Source organism: Eptesicus fuscus, chromosome 7, assembly GCF_027574615.1.
Source record: "Eptesicus fuscus isolate TK198812 chromosome 7, DD_ASM_mEF_20220401, whole genome shotgun sequence".
Taxonomy (NCBI): Eukaryota; Metazoa; Chordata; class Mammalia; order Chiroptera; family Vespertilionidae; genus Eptesicus; species Eptesicus fuscus.
Genome location: NC_072479.1, coordinates 85,492,875 through 85,512,181, shown reverse-complemented (window position 1 = coordinate 85,512,181; position 19,307 = coordinate 85,492,875). Strand labels below are relative to the sequence as shown.

The window sequence follows — 19,307 nt, the reverse complement described above, 5'->3', positions numbered from 1 at the left end:
GATCTGATTTGACAATGGATAATTTATGTAGAATGTTATTTTCATGAGCCCATATTAAAATTTCATGCTCACTGGTGAAATTTCTGTTGTTAATTTCCTCCCATCTATAATAATAAAAGTGTTATATGCAAATTGACCGAACGGCCGAACAGCGGAATGACCATCTGGACGACCACGCTATGACACACACTGGTGCCAGGACAGCCAAGGCGGGTGCGATGCAATTGGTCGGGGGCCCCGCCATCATCCCACGATTGCCCCACAGAGGGAGGCTTAGGTCAGCCAAACGATTGCACCCCACACGTGTCTCCTGCAGAGGGAGGCGACCAGTGGCAGGGATTTGGGGGCAGTGGCAGTGGCTGGGGTGGGGCCAGCTGCCTGCAGCGGGGGAAGAAAAGCCCCAATAGGCCCTGATCACAGCCAAGCCTACGGACCCTACCCTAGGGGTCCTGGATTGCGAGAGGGTACAGGCTGGGCTGAGGGATCCCCCCACCTAGTGCATGAATTTCATGCACTGGGCCTCTAGTAAGTATATATATTTAGTTCGTTGCCAGAATTATGTCTTTGTTCACTGGGATAGTCATAACTGTTTATTCCTTTTTAAACAAAGATGAAAATGTCAAATTCCAGGATACTGAATAAATTAGAACTAGACATAAATTCTATTTTTTCACTGTTTCTTTTATCTTAATTTACAGCAATATAAAATGTTCAGATATTATTTGGGCTGGCTAACATTACACTTTGTTTTCTCCGTGGAGTATGAAATAGGAAGCCAACATAATTTAGGACGGTTCTTAGAAAAAAAAAAAAAAAGAAAATATCACGTTTTTATTTTTTGCAATTTTGAAATGTAACTTTTAACCCTTTGTACTCGCTTGCTTTTTTCTCGATTCCTTTATTCTAATGCTAACCATGTCGAGTCACACTCGACATCCGAGTGCAAAAGGTTAACAAAGCTCTACATAGATCTTAATGTGACTTTGACATAATACCTAACACATAACTCATTAATTCCATTTTTTATTCCTTAAAAAATTAATTAATTTTACAGTAATATTACAGTCTTCAGGCCTATTAAGAGCTATTTGACATAGGGTTTTCCAGATTGGCACTGAGAGTATTTCAACTTAAACTTTTGTAAGTTATTTTTACTTAGCATTCTTAAGAGGAAATCCTATATAATAAAGAGGTAATATGCAAATTGACTGTCACAACCTCACAAGATGGCTGCCTACTACCAGGCCGGCAGGGGGTTAGTGAGGGAGGACCAAACGACTGAACAGCAGGCTGCGTGGGGACAACCAGGCTGGCAGGGGGAGCAATTGGAAGTGACCAGGCTGGCAGAAGGGGGAAGTTAGGGGCAGCCAGGCTGGCAGGGGTGTGCAGTTGGGGGCAACCAGACCAGCAAGGGGGGCAGTTGGGGGAGATTAGGCTGGCAGGGGGGGCAGTGAGGGGTGACTAGGCCAGCAGGGGTTGCAGTTGGGGGCAACCAGGCTGGCAGGTGGGGCAGTAAGTGGTGAGCAGGCCAGCAGGAGGGAAGTTAGGAGCAACCAGGCCAGCAGAGGGGGAGCAGTTGGGTGCAACCTGGCTGGCAGCAGAGGGCAGTTAGGGGTGACGAGGCTGGCAGGGGTCAGTTAGGGGCGACTAGGCAGGCAGGCAGGTGAGCGATTAGGAGCCAGCGGTCCTGGATTGGAGAGGGTGCAGGCTGGGCTGAGGGGACCCCCCCATGTGCATGAATTTTGTGCAGCAGGCCTCTAGTGTATTTATAAAGCAGTAAAGTTTGTCAAATCACTTTGTCATATGTATGTTTCATATAATAAAATTGAAAAACATAACTAGATTGATTGCTTTTGCATGCTTCATGAAAATAATTAGTTTAATAAAAGCAAAAGAGTCAGTGAGTTAAAGCACATTACTTGATGATTTTTGTGTTCTGAATACAGCCTAGCGTAAATGAAATTGGCTGGTTGATTTCTGACACAAGGCTGCTTTTCAGCCTTCTTTTTCTGTATTCCAGCAACTCACATGGGCAAACCTTCAGTTCCTCTTGTGAAATGGCACTCTCTAGTGGTTGTGTGAGGTCTTAAAAAAAGAACTAGCTACTATCATAGACAAATCTCTGTGGAGAATGAAATCAAAGACTCTCATGCTGCTCTCTCTGCAAGCATCTCCATTTCACAACTGAATACCTTCACCAGATGCTACCTTCTTACTTAATCGTTAGCCAAACACTCACTAGTGAAGTCTCATGGCTACAGTCTTTGGCTTTCCATTCTGGATTTGCTACAATTGCCAGAGATTTGAGATCTAGATACCTAAATTTTAAAGTACTTCATCTCAATGAATAAAGTTATCATTTCTCTTTTCAAAATATGTTTTTATTGATTTCAGAGAGATAGAAACATCAATGATGAAAGAGAATCATTGATCGGCTGCCTCTGGTACCTCCCCCCCCCCCCCCCCACTGGGGACTGAGTTCGCAACCTGGGCATGTGCCCTGACCAGAATCGAACCCAGGACCCTTCAGTCCTCAGGCCAATGCCCTACCCACTGAGCCAAACTGACTAGGGCAAAGTTATCATTTTTAGAACTGTGTTACTCTTTTTCGTTTGGGCCTAAGGGAACTTTTTATAGTGAGAAAAAGTTCTAAACTAGATTTAGTGATGATTACACACATCTATATATTTACAAAAATCCATCCATTCATATACATGCAATAAGTGAACAACATGGTTTGTAAATTAGACTTAACTAAAGCTAAGAGAAAAAATGCACACATTTCTGCTCTGCATCATGAATATTGGGCATTATATTCAAATATCAGAAAAGATCATTGGAAAATATGGTTTCTTTACCGAATTCACCCTGATGTTTCAAATATTATATTTAGGGTATCTTTAGCATGCCGAAAATTGTCAGTATTTTTTTCTTCAAATTATATAATTATATCATTAGTATAATTTGAAAAATTTTATGATCAAAAATAATTTAATTGTTAGGTAATTGCAAGCTAAGTATTAGGGAGTTAACTGAAAATTTACATATTTAGGCTAAAAACGGCAGCTATATATATCATTTAACTCAACTCTTAAAGGATATAATTTCTATTGTTGCAGAAGACCAAAGAAAACCGAAGACGCTTCTTAGAAAAAGTAGGGACACTGTTTAATACACTGGCGGACTCAGGGAACAGCCTTCCAAATCTGAGTGAAGGAACATGCATAGGGCTTTCCTTTATATCTCCCTGTGGTCTTTGTCCCGCAAACATGGATTATGCTTCCGGTCCTTTTTGCGGGCCTTGCAAGAAGGCCCCCAGGTGTTGGGGGTCTCCAGGCCGTATCTGATGGTCTGGCCTGGCGCCAGCATTAATAACCCTCCCTCCAGGGCAGAGCACTGTTCACAGTAACAGGTTCTGCAAGGCCAGTATCTGGGAAGGAGATAGGGACTTAATTATAGGTTATCAGGAATGTACACTGAGCTTGCTGGCTTGGATTCAGATCACTAGCCCCAAATATCAGGGTTACATTGGAATTAGCCCTTTTTAGCCTTCTCACTATTTCCCTGACTTTATGGAGTTATGAGAAGAAATTTTTAAAGGACTGTTATGATATTAAATTAAACATGTGGTAGAAAGTTGAGAAATCATGGTATCTAGGTCGTGAGAAGAAGAAAACAAAACATTTCCTCTGAGGTTTTCACCAACGATGAAACTGTGAAGCCTTGGGTGTACCCTGAGTGGACACCTTAAGAACAAATTAGTAGTTGGAGGACAAACCCCTGATTAGCATCAGATTTATTACTTTCTTTTTACATATCATACTTAAAACAAAACATACTCACATACACACACACATTTACTCACATTAAAGATGCAAGATGAAGAAAGATACATGACATTGAATGTGCAGTTGAAAAAAAGGAGTTCTGGCCAAACATCCCAACTTAAATTTAAAGGTATGGAATTCAGGTTTTTTGTTTTTTGTTCAAGTGGTGTGGATTGATATGGGCATGGATTTAACATGAATATTAATGTAGATAGTAATTTCTAATATTCTGTTCTTGAACTATTTCACTTTTTGGTGCTTCTGTCTTCCGTCTCTCTCTCCATCTTGCCTCTGTACCTGTTTCTCTCATTTATCAATGCGCGACTAACAGTTATTTACTTTTAAAATAATATTTTGTTTCATATAATTTATTAGGATACTCTCAGCAAATGTATACATTAAATTAAAATTAATAGTTAAAAATGCATATGAGTTGTCAGTCATGCATCTCATTATTCATAAAATATGGCATTTTAAATACCAAGTTTTAATTTAGCTTGTCAATAACTTTAAAATATGGTTTCCACGAGGTGAAATTTTTTGTTTTGGAAAATAGAGATATAAGCCTGAAGATCACAAAATGTGGTGGTTCCTATGTGCAATCTTTTTTCACTCTCACTTGGTAGATGTCGCATGAAAACCAAAATGTGTTTTGGTACAGAAAAGGAGCTCAGGTCGCTACAAATTGCAACTTTTACTAAACGTTAATTGAATAGTACATTCTAATATTAATACTTTACTGTAGTGTATAGCAAGGTAATTCCAGAGATTGCCAATTCCCATAAATCCAGTTTCTGTCCCTTTTACCCTATTCAACTAATTGATTCAACTAGTTTATTCAACTAGTTCCCCTACTGTTGGACATTTATGATATTTGCATTCTTTTAAAAATAATATTACTATTATAAGGCCTTGTACATAGGTCTTTTTATATTTTTCTAATATGTAACTGGGACAGGTTTCTAGAAGGGTTGCTTGACGATGATATAAATGCCTATAGAAGTTTGTAAACTTCTTTAAATATCTCTCCATAGCATTGTACCATTTCACATTTCCGTGTTTTTAATTGTTTGCTTGGTTAGCTCACTTGTTTGTTCTTCCAAATAATTTTATAATAAAGTTTGCAGAAATTCATCACAAACAATCCAAACCATAGCAAACTGATGTAGTTCAGTATACTAATTCACTTCTTAATTTATCAATTAACTTAGGGAAAGTTTATCTCTTTGACACAGCCTCCAGACCAAAAGTGGTTGAATTTCTATTTGTTCAAGTCTAGATTTAAGCTTTTCAGTTCTTTATGTGTTTGTTTAGTTCGCCTTATGTTGGTTGTGGCACTTTGTTTGCGGTAATTTTTAAGTTTATTTCCAATTTTCTTCTTGTTTGTTTTCTGTTTTGTTAGCTACCTAAAGTGATAATTTTTCTTTATTTATATTTTTAAATGATATTGGATATATAAAGGCAATTGACTTCAGTGTGTTAATTTTATTTCTAATTGTTTCATGTATCAATAGTTTATTTTTTTTATATTGCTGAGTTATATTACATGGTATGGGTCTAAAGTTTTCTTATTCATTGAAGGATTTCTGAGTTATTTCCAGTTTATGGTTATTATAACAAAACTGCTGTGAACATTATACAAAAGCAAATGATTAATTAGAAAGGTTTTATTTGTGTGAATATATGTGTCTGTAAGTGCCATGCACACACATGTGAGAGTTTATGTGTATGGAGGGGAGATTATTATATACGTAGATTAAAATTCTTTTTTCCAATGGTAAATTATGCTGAATAGTAGCAATATTTTAAGACTTAATATAATATTACCACCCAGAGTATTATAACTATACAATAAAGTATATTGACCACCCTGAGTATTACAACTATACAATAAAGTAAATATTTTTCTATTTACTTAAGTTTTATGCTTTTAATTGCCTATTAGCCTTTGAAATCCAAAACCAATATTACATATAATTCTGTTGTTATAATTGCCACTCCTTAGAAATGTCCTTTTCTAAGCTAATTTATGTGATTAATTTCTCAGATTTTTCTGTGAGGTTACACTGGTACAAAATCTTATTGGGAATATCTGGAACAGTAAATGGTATTCTGGTTTTGACTTTTATCTCCCTGATTCTTTTGGGTAAGTTAAAATGTCTTTAATTAAATAAATATATGAAAATGTGTACTTTTCATGTTTCTTTTCATATTATGTCTCATTTCATATTTATAGTTCCTTACATTAAGATTTAATAAGGAGCCGAAACCGGTTTGGCTCAGTGGATAGAGCGTCGGTCTGTGGACTGGAAGGTCCCAGGTTCGATTCCGGTCAAGGGCATGTACATTGGTTGCGGGCAGACCCCCTGGTGGGGGGTGTGCAGGAGGCAGCTGGTCGATGTCTCTCTCTCATCTATGTTTCTAGCTCTCTATCCCTCTCCCTTCCTCTCTGTGAAAAATTAATAAAATATATTAAAAAAAAAGATTTAATAAGGAGCTCCTATGTATCAAGCAATACATTATACTTCATTGTAATGTATTTAGTGTGCAGTCAAATCAGATGAGTATTTGTTCTCAAGTGGCATACAGTCTGATAGGAGGAAAGTGTATGTGTGTGCACGTATCCATATTTTTGAGGTGAATATTTAAAAACAATATTTCTTTATTTGTCAGCTTCTTGTAAATAGATAGAATTCTATAATTTTTAATACATTTTATGTAAGATTATATTTAATTTACTCTTACTTTCTTCCAACAAATATTTTACTGAACAACAAGTATACCACAAACATTACTAAAAACTCCCAAACTGAAGAAAGGAATAATCATGTGGAGGAAGCTCATATTCTATTGGAAGAAATAGATTTTTAGTTAACAATTATGGTGGGATGGGCTAAACACAGCATTGTAAGCCTTGGTAAAACATTAAGAAAGCATGAAAAGAGTGTGTGTACTTCCTAGAGCAAGAACTTTGTTTTATTTGCTGTATCACCTATTCTCAGGACAATGCCAGGCACAGAATAGATCCTCAACAAATATATGTTATTTAAATGAATTAATTGTACGGTATTTGAAATAATTTCTCATTAGACATGAAAATGAAAAAGAAACTTTTTAGTTATCCCTTCAGTGATTTCTTGTTCCAATCATCAGAATCATGCTAAGAATTTGTCTCTGAGACATTGAGCAGGGAAGATATTTACCCAACCTTACAATAATCCTGTTTTCAAGTTTCTCAAGGAGTGTTGCTAAAATGTCCGAAAGGAAATAATTCAAATATCACCCAGCATGATGATATTGGAAACCTGAGAATGAAGAGTGACACAAGAGGAACTATAAGTACTAAAGACGCAGACCACAATGCTTCAAGTGCTACAGACCATAGAGGTATTTTTCAAGGCTTTGGCCTATTTTTGTTTTAATCTTTAGACCTTCTAAGTTTGAAAAATCTCATTGAACATATATGTAACAAATTAAGTAAACACATATCTGATATAAATCTACTTGACACTCAAAACTTGATTCACATACTAGTATATGTTTACAGTTGGGGGAGAGCTGTAAAACAGAACGTAAAGATTTAAAATCAAGTTGAGACATATAATTATGAAAACTTAATTGTGATGATAAGGCAATATGTAATTACTGTTTTTGTTTCTTATTTATCTTTTTTTTGAAATACAAATAGATAAAAACAGTTATATCAAATAAATTGATATTGTTTTAATAAGCTTAGAACTTGAAATCACACAGAATTTTGGAAAACTGTTCTCTCAAATTTTTTAAACATTTTAACAACTCTTTGAACCTTGGACATTTATTTTAAATATATTTTATTGATTTTTTACAGAGGGAAAGGGAGAGGGATAGAGAGTTTGAAACATTGATGAGAGAGAAGCATTGATCAGCTGCTTCCTGCACACCCACGATTGGAGATGTGCCCACAACCAAGGTACATGCTCTTGACCGGAATCAAACCTGGGACCATTCAGTCCACAGGCCAACACTCTATCCACTGAGCCAAACTGGTTAGGGAGGACACTTATTTTATAGTATATGTGACGAAGCTGCAGATTAACTTATTTTATAACTACTTAACTAAGTATTTTCTCTATTCCCCTAATTTGTGTAGTCCTCTTTATCATATATGAATTGTGATAATATCACATATCACACATAAAATACTATGGTCATCCTAGCCATTTTGGCTCAGTGTATAGAGTGTTGGCCCTTGGACTGAAGGGTCCTGGGTTCGATTCCAGCCAAGGGCATGTATCTGGGTTGCAGGCTTGATCCCTATCCCTGGTCGGAGCCTGTGCAGGTTGTATCTCTCTCACATCGATGTTTCTCTCTCTCTGTCTCTCTCCCTCCCTTCCACTCTAAAAATCAATGGAAAAATATCCTCTGGTGAGGATTAACCAAAAAATAAAAATAAATAAAAAAGAGATTATAATGGCCACATTTGGGTAGTTATTTTGGCCTACAATTATGTTGTTATATATAGTTCACTTTCCCTCATTATTATTTCAAAAGTCTCAGATCTTTTTACTTGGAGACTTCAATTTAATTTAAGAAAATTAAAGGACTTGATGAAGTTGAAATTACAAAGAGATTGAAAAAATGAATCTCAGTCTTACTTAATATCAAAAGGAAGACATTAAGAGAGATTACACAGATAAAACAAAGATAGAGATTCTAAAACTTTATGTGGATAAATTCTAAGCAAGTGGTATAGATAATCTTTTATTTACTCTCTCAAGTAGCATTAATGCTATATATATATATCTATATATATATATATATATATATATATATATATGTAAACTGGTTTATGTTTTTTTAATAGTTATATTGGATCATAGCATAAAAAAAACCTTTATGTCTAGGGTTTGCTTTGTCTCACTAAATTAATTTTCTTAAGTCCTAAGAATTATATTTGTATTTTGGACACTGTGAGTCTGAACACCCTGTGATGAATGCTTTTATTATAGCTCCACTCTTATTTATATAACACAAGTATTCTCACTGTCAATTTTCAGAGATACACATATAATTTAATTTTTCTTTGTTTTTCCTATTTCTCTATAGGATTGTGCCCATCAGAATGGCTCAAATATCAAGAAAAGTGTTATTGGTTCTCTAATGAATTAAAAAGTTGGAGTGACAGTTATGGGTATTGTCTGGGAAGAAATGCTCATCTAGTAATAATTCAGGACCAATTTGAAATGGTATGTGGTTTAGTATCATGGCACTAGCCCCTTTACAGTTCAAAATGGCTTTCCTCAAATTTCTTCTGACCCTTCATTAAATTATCATTTATCTTGATTACTGAGTTTTGGGGGACCCTTTTAAATTGTGTCCTCACTTTCACTCATGCTAGTCCTGATCTGAATACTTGTATTCAATTTGCAAGTAGACTATATGTATGCATATAATATATCAAATAACATGTATAAATAAGGTATGAATCAATTAGTATAAGAATCCTCATGTGGAGTGCGAGAAGCTCAATTAAATTCTAAAATTGTATTTAGTATGTCTTAATTATTAAAATATTCTGTTCATCTAGTTACTCATTACTCACTTTTTAGGCTTTTCTACAGAAAAACTTAAAACAATCAAATTATGTGTGGATTGGACTTAACTTTACCTCCCAGGAGAGAACATGGAACTGGGTGGATGGTTCTCCATTAGCTTCAAAGATGTGAGTCTTTACTAAAAGGCAATCTGGTTTATTGTTTATTGTAAGACTTATCTTTATAAGACATCTCTATGTCCACCAAAATCAACTCTGAAGTAATTATTGGCACTAAAGAATTTTAAAGAATGAAAAGTAATTTAATGTTCACTGGAGTAATAACAAATATTGTGGTTTGGTTTACAAACTAAAAAACCTCAAAAACAATAATGGTTGCACATTTATTGTTTAAAGAATACTCATGATTTGTATGAAAAGGTGGACTGAGTCAATGTACTCTTGTGTTTTGTTTTTTTAAAATATATTTTATTGATTTTTTACAGAGAGGAAGAGAGAGGGATAGAGAGTTAGAAACATCGATCAGCTGCCTCCTGCACACCCCCCACTGGGGATGTGCCCGCAACCAAAGCACATGCCCTTGACCGGAATCGAACCTGGGACCCTTGAGTCTGAAGGCCGACGCTCTATCCACTGAGCCAAACCGGTCTCGGCAGTACTCTTGTGTTTTCAAATTCTCAATGTTTACTTCAGGATCTTTAGTAACTAAAAAACAACTTGTGTATAATTTTTGTATTATATGATTTATTGTCATAACATTAAAAGATAAATGAGAAATTATAAGATCAAACAAAAGAATACAACATGTTCTCAGCAATTGCATGAGATTATTGAGGATTTTAAAATTTTCATCAATATTTTTGTGTGCTTATGTTAATTTTATAATAAAATATTTAGAGACACAAATAGTAAAACCAGTAAATTCAAATTTTATCCTGATGTTGGTAGAAAAAATAATGGTCCCAAAGATGTCCATATCCAAATACCAAAATCCTTAGACTGTATTATCTCTCTTGGCAAAAAAGATTTCAAGGCTGTGGTTAAATTAATAATCTTGAGATAAGAACATTATGCTGGATTATCCAGGTGGTCGCAATGTAAACACGAGTCCTTACAAGAGAGAAAATAGGAGCATGTGGTCCAAGTGATATAGCCATGGCCCACGCAGTGCATGCAGCCTCTAAAAGTTTCAAAGGACAATGAACAAAACTCCCCCCTAGGGCCTGTGGAAGGCAGCGCTGTACACACTTCATTTACTCCCGTAAAACTAGTTTTAGAATTCTGACATCTAGAACTGCAAGGTAACAAATTTGTGTTGTTTTAAGCCACTAAGTTAGTGGAAATTCATTAGAGCAGTGATAAGAAAATAATACACTATGTAACCAACTAACCAATTAATGATACTGTTGTGTTATTTCCATTCCATTACTTTGTCATTAAATATTACTTATTTTCCACCAGGGGGCAGATGCTCAATGCAGGAGCAGAAGCCACAGGCATGGACAAATGGAATAGACTGATGAATCTCAGAGGGAAGGGGGGAGGGGAGGAGGATGGGAAGAGATTAACCAAAGATCTTATATGCATACTAGAGGCCTGGTGCATGAAATTTGTGCATGGGGGGGGGGTTGTCCCCTCAGCCCAGCCTGCACCCTCTTCAATCCGGGACCCCTCGAGGGATGTCTGACTGCCGGTTTAGGCCAAGGACCGGGCCTAAACTGGCAGTCGGACATTCATCTCACAATCCTGGACCACTGGCTCCTAATCGCTCACCTGCCTACCTGCCTGGTCGCCCCCAACTGCCCTCCCTGCCAGCCTGGTCACCCCACATAGCCTGCTTGTTCAGTCATTTGGTTGTCCCTCACCAATCCCCCTGCCAGCCTGGTTGCCCCATGCAGCCTGCTTGTTCAGCCATTTGGTCATCCCTCACTAACCCCCTACGCCAGCCTGGTTGTCCCACACCTGCTTGTTCAGTCGTTTGGTCATCCGTCACTAACCGCCCTGCTTGCCTGGTCTCCCCACACAGCCTGCTACCCTGCTTGCTCAGTCATTTGGTTGTCCTTCGGGCCAGCTCTGGGTGTCCTGGGCAGCTGGAGGGCTGAGAGGACTGGTGGACACTGAAGGAAGGCACACAGAGTGGCAGATATGCCTGGGGGCGGGCCTGGCCGTGTCGTGCACCTGCCGCCCCAGCAGGGCTGAGGGGACTGGGTGAGTGCTGCCATCTTGTGGCTGTGGGCACTGCCATCTTTGAGGATGTGGCACTCAATTAGCAGATTCCCTCCTTATTGGTTGTGGGCGCTGCCATCTTTGTGAGGGTGTGATGACAATTAGCATATTCCCTCTTTATTAAATAGGACTAGAGGCCTGGTGCATGGATTCGTGCACTGGTGGGTTCCCTCGGCCTGGCCTGTGCCCTCACAGCACTAAATGAATCAATCTAAGCAAGTCAATCAAAGACATTATTGGAATGGAGAATAAAATTATGAGATGGTATCATCTGAGGGTAGGGTTGTACCACTGAACATTCTCTGATTGATCACCAAGGAAGGTGCTTAGTTTTCCTTGCCAAATCCACTCAACACTACCTATAAGATTTAGTTTTAACTTTAGACCATGCCTGGGGATTTTTGTTCAAAATTTGTTCAATGTAAAATTCAAACATAAACTTGGAAACAGTGTATTTTCCAATATGAAAATCCAGCACTTATTTGCTCCTTATTAATTTGGAAGTTTTCTTGACCCTGTACATCTTGTTCATGATTGTTTCTTAAACTTTTTCCTAATTTTAAATAAATTCCTAACAGAATAAAATCACTAACGTTATAGTATTTTATAGATAACTTTATAATTGTATTTATCATACTTCTTTATGGATAATCTAGAGGCCCGGTACACAGATTCATGCACTGGTAGATTCCCTTGGCCTGACCTACAGGGATTGGGCTGAAATCAGCAGTCCAACATCCCTCAAGGGGTCCTGGATTGCAAGAGGGCAGAGGCCAGGCCAACGGACCCTACTGGTGCATGAATCCATGCACCGGGCCTCTAGTATGCATATAAGATCTTTGGTTAATCTCTTCCCGTCCTTCCCCCTCCCCGCTTCCCTCTGAGATTCATCAGTCTGTTCCATGTTTCCATGCCTCTGGTTTCTGCTCCTGCGTTGAGCTTCTGACCCTGGTGGTCAGTACCCATCATAGATAATACAATAAATGTACAATTTAGTTAGAGCTTATATAGGTCAGTTTGTGTACAAAGTTCTATGAAAACATTAGTTCATTTAATCTCATAATAGTATCATGAGGCAAATATTATTAATACCATTGTACAATTTGATATGAGAAGCCAGCCACAAAAGTTAAGTGAGTTGTTCATGTGACTTAACCTTTTTTTTTTTTTAACCTAAGGACCACATGAAACAATGCCAAAAATACTAAAATGGGAATGTGGGCACACATTTATTCTTAGCTCTATCATTTGCAAACTAACTCTATCAGAACTTTCTGCCAATCACATAGTAATACTAAGTTACAGAGATATGTTAATGTTTAGTGAGTCAAAGTATTTGCAAATGCCTTGAAATTTTGAATTACCCTTTAAATAAGGGAGGACATTAGCTGTAAATGCAAATGGATCTCTTCAGCAGCAATGATTAACAATATATTTATCCTCTCTTCTACAGATTCTTCATAAAAGGACTAGCTACCGAAAACAGCTGTGCTGCCATCAAGGGAAACAAAATTTACTCTGAAGCCTGCAGCAGTGTTTTCAAATGGATTTGTCAATGTTAATATTCTAAAAAATAAATTGTAGTGAAATAATCAGTTATCAAAGTTTTTTGCCTATTAGGTTCTAATAGTAATCTTCAAGAGTAAGAATTTAAAACTGGAATTAAACACCAAAATCTTTTCTCCATTTTCCCTTCATCACCCATATTGATCCTAGCTTCAAAATAACTCCTGCTTATAAGCTGCAATATACCTTTTATAGTTTTTAATGTGATACTATAATCTAGTGTAAACCCATGCATTTATATTCATGATTTTTATTCATTTTTTTTCATTTATTCATTTTTTCATTTTATTCATTTTTTTCATTTCATTTTTCATTTATTATGTCTGCTTTTCTGTATTTTGCCTTTTTATTATTAACAATATTCTATACAAATTTCATGCAGTCCTGAGTTGCATTATGGTGTGGATTTATAATTCTCTACTCCTTTATTGATGAACATTAACTTTGTTTCTAGGATTTTGCTACTATAAACTGTTTCAATAAATATTCTAAATATTTTCTTAAATAATAGTACTTTTTTTTGATGATATAAACCTTAAAATTGGAAATTCTGGGTAAAAGTGTTAAACATGTTTGTTTACTTTATATTTTATAAAAGTTTTATCTAAACTTGGAAACTATTATAAACTTTCAAGAAGATTGTGAGTACAGAATAAAGATTTAAATATTTTCCTTGAACCTCTTGTGAATTAGTTGTCAAACTGATGTATTTAATTATGAAATTTCAGGTATCATTGAATAATGCTGTGTATATTTCCTACAAAAATATTCTACCTAATCACAATACAATGACCCAAATCCACATTAACATTGCCACAGTGCTACCAACTAATTCTCGGCCTACCTTCAGCGTTTGCCAGTTACCAAAATAATGTTCTTTAGAGTAAAACAGCCAGTTCAGATGTTTATTTAATCTCCTCCCATCTAAAAGAGTTCCTTAGCCTTCTTTGACATTCATGACCTTGATCGTTTGAATACTACAAGCTGGTAATTCTGTAAAATGTTCTTCAATTGGAATCTGTCTGATTATTTCTCATGCTTATATTCAAGTTATGCCTCTTTAGCAGGAATAGCAGAGAAGTGATGTAGTGAAATTGCCTTCTTCTCAATGGCTCATAATTTCCTATTTTGATGATCGAATTGTTACAAACTGAATCACAAGAGTTGCCCTTCAAGGTGACATCTGTCCCTGATCTCCACCATCCTTTGCTTGTTTGTAGTTTTTTTGTTTTTGTTTTTTAATGGTAATAGTCTCAGTAGAATACTAATAATCATTTTTGCCAATATTTGAACTGGCCTTTATGTTCTAGCCCAGAGGTTTACAATTGGTGCGTTACAGAAAATTTAAAACATGCAATACCTGACTATTTAGTCAACAGCACTGACCTCTTTCTTTTTTTTTTTTTTCTTCAATTGCTTTGCATGTTGTCAGCTGTTCCTACCATCTCAGACTGAAATGCCCATAATAAACTTTGAGTTTATGCCTAACACCTCCAGGGTGGTAGAAATCCACAGCTTTTCTCCTGTGTTGCAACACCCTTTAAAGAGGCAGCCGGGTTCTCTTTTCTCCCTTGCGACTTTCTTCTCCTCTCTGAAGGTGCCCTCCCCACGCCTCCAGGGTCAGGGGCACTGACCTCTTCCCCCCCAGCGTGTCAAATAATAAAATGACAACAGCCAACACAACAATAGATTTCCTGTGTGAATGAATCAAAATTATACCCTTTTTTTTTTGTCAGATTGGCAGAATACATATTTTTGGTGAGCCACAGAATTTTAATGTTGGAGTCCTTACTCCTTGACCCTGCTCACCGTGCCAACTGTGGGAGCACAGGTCCTTCTCTGCCAGAGGCTAAACCCCTGTGGACGCCGGATATTAGATGGAGAAGATATGAGAAGTCGTGGGCATATAGGAGAGTCTTTATTGTAGTCCAAGTAGCCATTGCTAACAAGGAGCCATTAAGACAAAACAGTTCTTCAAAGTAGCCTCACCAAGTAGCTGCACAAAGCAGCCTTTGCTAACACAATAGTAAACACAGGAGCCCTTGTAAACACGGTAGCCATTGCTAATAAAGCAGCTTGACCGGTAGCCAGCCCTATCAAAAAGCAGCTACCGTGGACTGGCTGGTCAGTAGCACACTTTATACCAATTTAGACAAAAGAGACTTCTTGCCCAATTGTGACATCAGTATTTGGGTTATAGTGACATCAGTATCTGGTTTATAGAAAAGCACACCTGTGTAGGGTATACAATTCAATCGCTGTGCCCTTGCTCAGATTGGCCTCGAACATCTGGCGTACTCTGGGCAGGACCCCCACACCCCAATGGGCCTTGAACATTTGGCATACTTTGATTAGGCTTCCCACACTCCACCCCTTACACCAGATGGTCTTCTAGGGGTGCCCTGGCCCATTTGCCAGCTCCTTGAACATGGAGCCTATAACAACAATACAAACTGTAGTATGTTATGACCAGTACTCCGGCCCCAATAGTAAACTTACAAATGCCTAACTTCATGTCCCTGACGGTCTATCCCACCTGTCTTGCGGGGGGTGGAGAGGCGGGTCTTGGGAGAGGGCTTGTATGGCCTGTACTTTGCTATCTCTTGCAGGGTACTGGTTACATTGCCAGGACTGGACCAAGGGGTGAGACTGTACCTTATAGTTGTACCTGCTTCCCAAAGGGAGAGGCGGGCCACCCGTGGCCTTTCCCTAGTAACAGACCATGGCCAGGTCCACCCTCCCTGTGCCCCCTCTGCCAAGGGGGAAGGCCTGGGGTCACAACAGTTCATCTGTTGCTTTCACCTGCACATGCAGTGTCTGAGGATACCTCCGTATGTATTCGTCCAGCCTAATCTTTTAGGCGAGGTGGGTCCACCCCTAGGTGGAGCTCACATTTCCTGTCCCTACATGGGGTGATGGCCTACTAGCCACTGTTGCTTGTGTCATCGTGGCAAGTATATAGATAAGCCTGTAAAGACAGCCCAGCTTCTGTTCTAATGGCCAAAGGGCTACTTTGCCCGGCAGCTGAATCAAACTACATAGTTCATTAGTATCCAAACGGACAGTCACAGCTGTCCGTGTAATAGGACTCTTCCCTACTAGACCCGTCTTTACATCACACGCTCTTCGGGAAGGGTGACATACCCTCTCGGAACCGACTAGGGAGTAGCTCATCCATAGAAGTTTTATCCCTTGACAGGGTCTCATGTCACAGGACCCAACAGGGTTTAAAATTCCTGTGACAGAGGGCTGGTACTCACTGCTTCTTACTGTTCTAAATAGGCCCCTCTTTGCTAGATTTGGGATTTGTGCCACTCCCAACATGGGCATGGTCACACAGGCCTGCAAGGCAGCACACATGGCTGCCAACTGTCTCTCCACAAGAGAATATTGGCTCCCAGTTTTCTTCCATAACTGGGACTAAAACCTGATGGGCACCTTTCTCTGCCAACTTGGGCAACTGCCCTCTTGGCAGCTAGGTGCCCTTTTTTTTCTGGGGTTCAACCCCACATCTCCCCCTTCTGAGACAAAGGACACATGGCCGTAACAATGGCGCCAGGTGGGGACTGGACACTTGCTAATAACCCCAAAAGACCAACATAGATCTGTCACAACTGCTGGCAGCTGCGTTCAAATCTGCAAGAGATTCAGAGGTTAACACATCATGAACACAGTGCAACGTTGGCCCTATGGGAGGCTGGCCCCAGGTAGCTAAATCTCATGCCATCAAACTATGACAAATGGCAGGGCTATGCAAACATCCCTGAGGGAAGGCGACCAAAGTCCACTGTCAATGCTCCTACGCAAGAGCAAACTGTCCTTGACTCTCTGCAGCCAAGTCCATCACATAGGGCATTGATCCAACGCCAGTGCAAGATGAGATCGATGCAATCCTCTAAGCCAGCACCGTGAAGTGTAGCAGGCGAGTCAATCTGGTCCTGGAGAGAGTTGCCTACATTACAGGGACAGCTCTACTCGGCACCCGTCTATATGAGCAACTGGGCCCGCATATCTATCCAGGCCACCACAGAGCAAACTGTAGTCCACAACAGCGAGTTCAACATGCGGCCTCCTGGCCCCTCAACCGGTGCCTCCGCCATCCCTTAGTGTAGGAGATCAGACTCCTCGCTCTGGTCCAGGGGTAGTGCCTTCCCTCTGCACTCTCAGGGATCACTGCTCCACCAGCAGCTGCATCCAGAGGGCCAGCAGCAGTCACTGGGTGGCGGATCTATTTTCTCCCTTTTAACCCCTGCTGTGAGCAGGCATTGTCTTACTCAGAGTCACAGGCCTTGCCATGCCCCTCTCTCACTGCTTGAACTCCAGGTGGCCATGGAGCCACATACTGCTGGGGCTGCAGAGAGAATCAAATCTTCATGCGCATTGCAGAACAGCAGCAGCTTGGACGCCAGACCCTCCTGCCATCTTTCACCTGCTCTGGCTCCATGGTGGTGCTCTCCATGGCCTCTGCTGTTGCCTCTGCGGAACTCGACTCCGCCTTCATCTTTGCCTGGATCTCAGAGGCTTAGTCTCTTTCAAGCTGTGCAGCTCCCAGCCACTCCTTGGGGATCTGGTCTGGCAGGGACCACGGAGTCTTCTCTGCTGCTACCAGTGTCACCGCTGCCAGATACTACAGCCTGGTTGGAGGAAACATGACCTCCAGCGGGGCAGATGGGACACTTATCCCCAAATCCTGTACCTGATGCAAAGTGTCCAAGTCCTTACTCCTTGAGCCTGCTGGCTGGGCCAACTGTGGGAGCCCAGGTCCTTTTCTGCCAGATGCTGTACCCCTGTAGACAATGGGTATTAGATGGAGAAGATATGGGAAGTCGTGGGCATATGGTACCGTAGAAGACCAAAGAAACCCAAGCGAGCTTAGAGAAATGGAGTTACACAATTTTATTACCTCGGCGGTCTCAGAGGAGTTACCTCCAGAGTCTGAGCAAACCAATATGGTGGAAGCCCTTCTTTTATTCCCCTTTGGTTTCTTTGTCCTCCAAATATGGATGGGGACTTCCGGACCTTTCATGGGCTTTGCAAAAAGCCCCATGGGTTGGGATGGGGGGTCATATCTCAGGGCCTGGCCTGGCGCCAGCGCTGATAACCCTCTCTGGGGGTTATGTATTGTTCATGGTTTATGGCAGGCGTCCTCAAACTACTGCCTGTGGGCCACTTACGGGTGTTTTTGCCGTTTTGTGTTTTCACTTCAAAATAAGATATGTGCAGTGTGCATAGGAATTTGTTCATAGTTTTTTTTTAAACTATAGTCTGGCCCTCCAACAGTCTGAGGGACAGTGAACTTGGCCCCTGTTTAAAAAGTTTGAGGATCCCTGGTTATGGCCTCTGTAAAATGTGAGACCAGATTATGGAGGAAAGGGGCAGTGACTTAATTATAGGTTATCAAGAATGCACGTTAGGTTACTGCACAGATTCAGATCCCTAGCCCCCCAAACATCAGGGTTATGATAGATCCTCCCTTCCCCCAAGTGGTGGGCGAAGTATGATGTAACCTGCGTCTGCGCGGGGACATCCCTGAGACATTCAACCATCAATCAGTGCGAGCTGAGTGCCCTGGGCCCCGCCCCTTCCTGTTCCTCCCCTCAAAAGGCGTGTTCACCGCTGCACGTGTTGCTGTTCTCTCTCTCAGCGAGTCAGCCCAGCTCCTTCTCCTTCTCCTCTAATCCTGGTTTTTCTATCTCGCTCGTTAGTGCGGAATAAACTTTCTCTTTAACATGCCTTGGTCCCTGACTACCATTTCCTGCACCTCGAATTTTAGAGGTTACATTGGAATTAGCCTTTTAGCTTTCTCAGTGGGCGAGTATTGTAGCCCAGGTAGCCATTGCTAACAAGGAGCCATTAAGACAAAACAGTTCTTCAAAGTAGCCTCACCAAGTAGCTGCACAAAGCAGCCTTTGCTAACACAATAGTAAACATAGGAGCCCTTGTAAACATAGCAGCCATTGCTAACAAAGCAGCTTGACCCAGTAGCCAGCCTTACATAAAGGCACCTCATTCCGCCTGGTCAGTAACACACTTTATACCAACTTGGACAAAGGAGACTTCTTGCCAAATAGTGACATCAGTATTTGGGTTATAGTGACACCAGTATTTGGGTTATAGTGACACCAGTATTTGGGTTATAGTGACATCAGTAT

The 19,307-nt window shown here is 39.8% G+C and overlaps 1 protein-coding gene across 1 annotated transcript; it reads left to right on the top strand.

Annotated features, from left to right (window-relative positions):
• Positions 1-3,872: 3,872 nt before the first annotated feature.
• KLRF1 (killer cell lectin like receptor F1) lies at positions 3,873-13,151 on the top strand. The gene is made up of 6 exons (XM_008140830.3): positions 3,873-3,957; positions 5,875-5,973; positions 7,059-7,214; positions 8,916-9,055; positions 9,419-9,531; positions 13,043-13,151. Exons 1-6 carry the CDS (start codon positions 3,873-3,875, stop codon positions 13,149-13,151), a joined length of 702 nt encoding a protein of 233 aa, XP_008139052.2.
• Positions 13,152-19,307: the final 6,156 nt, after the last annotated feature.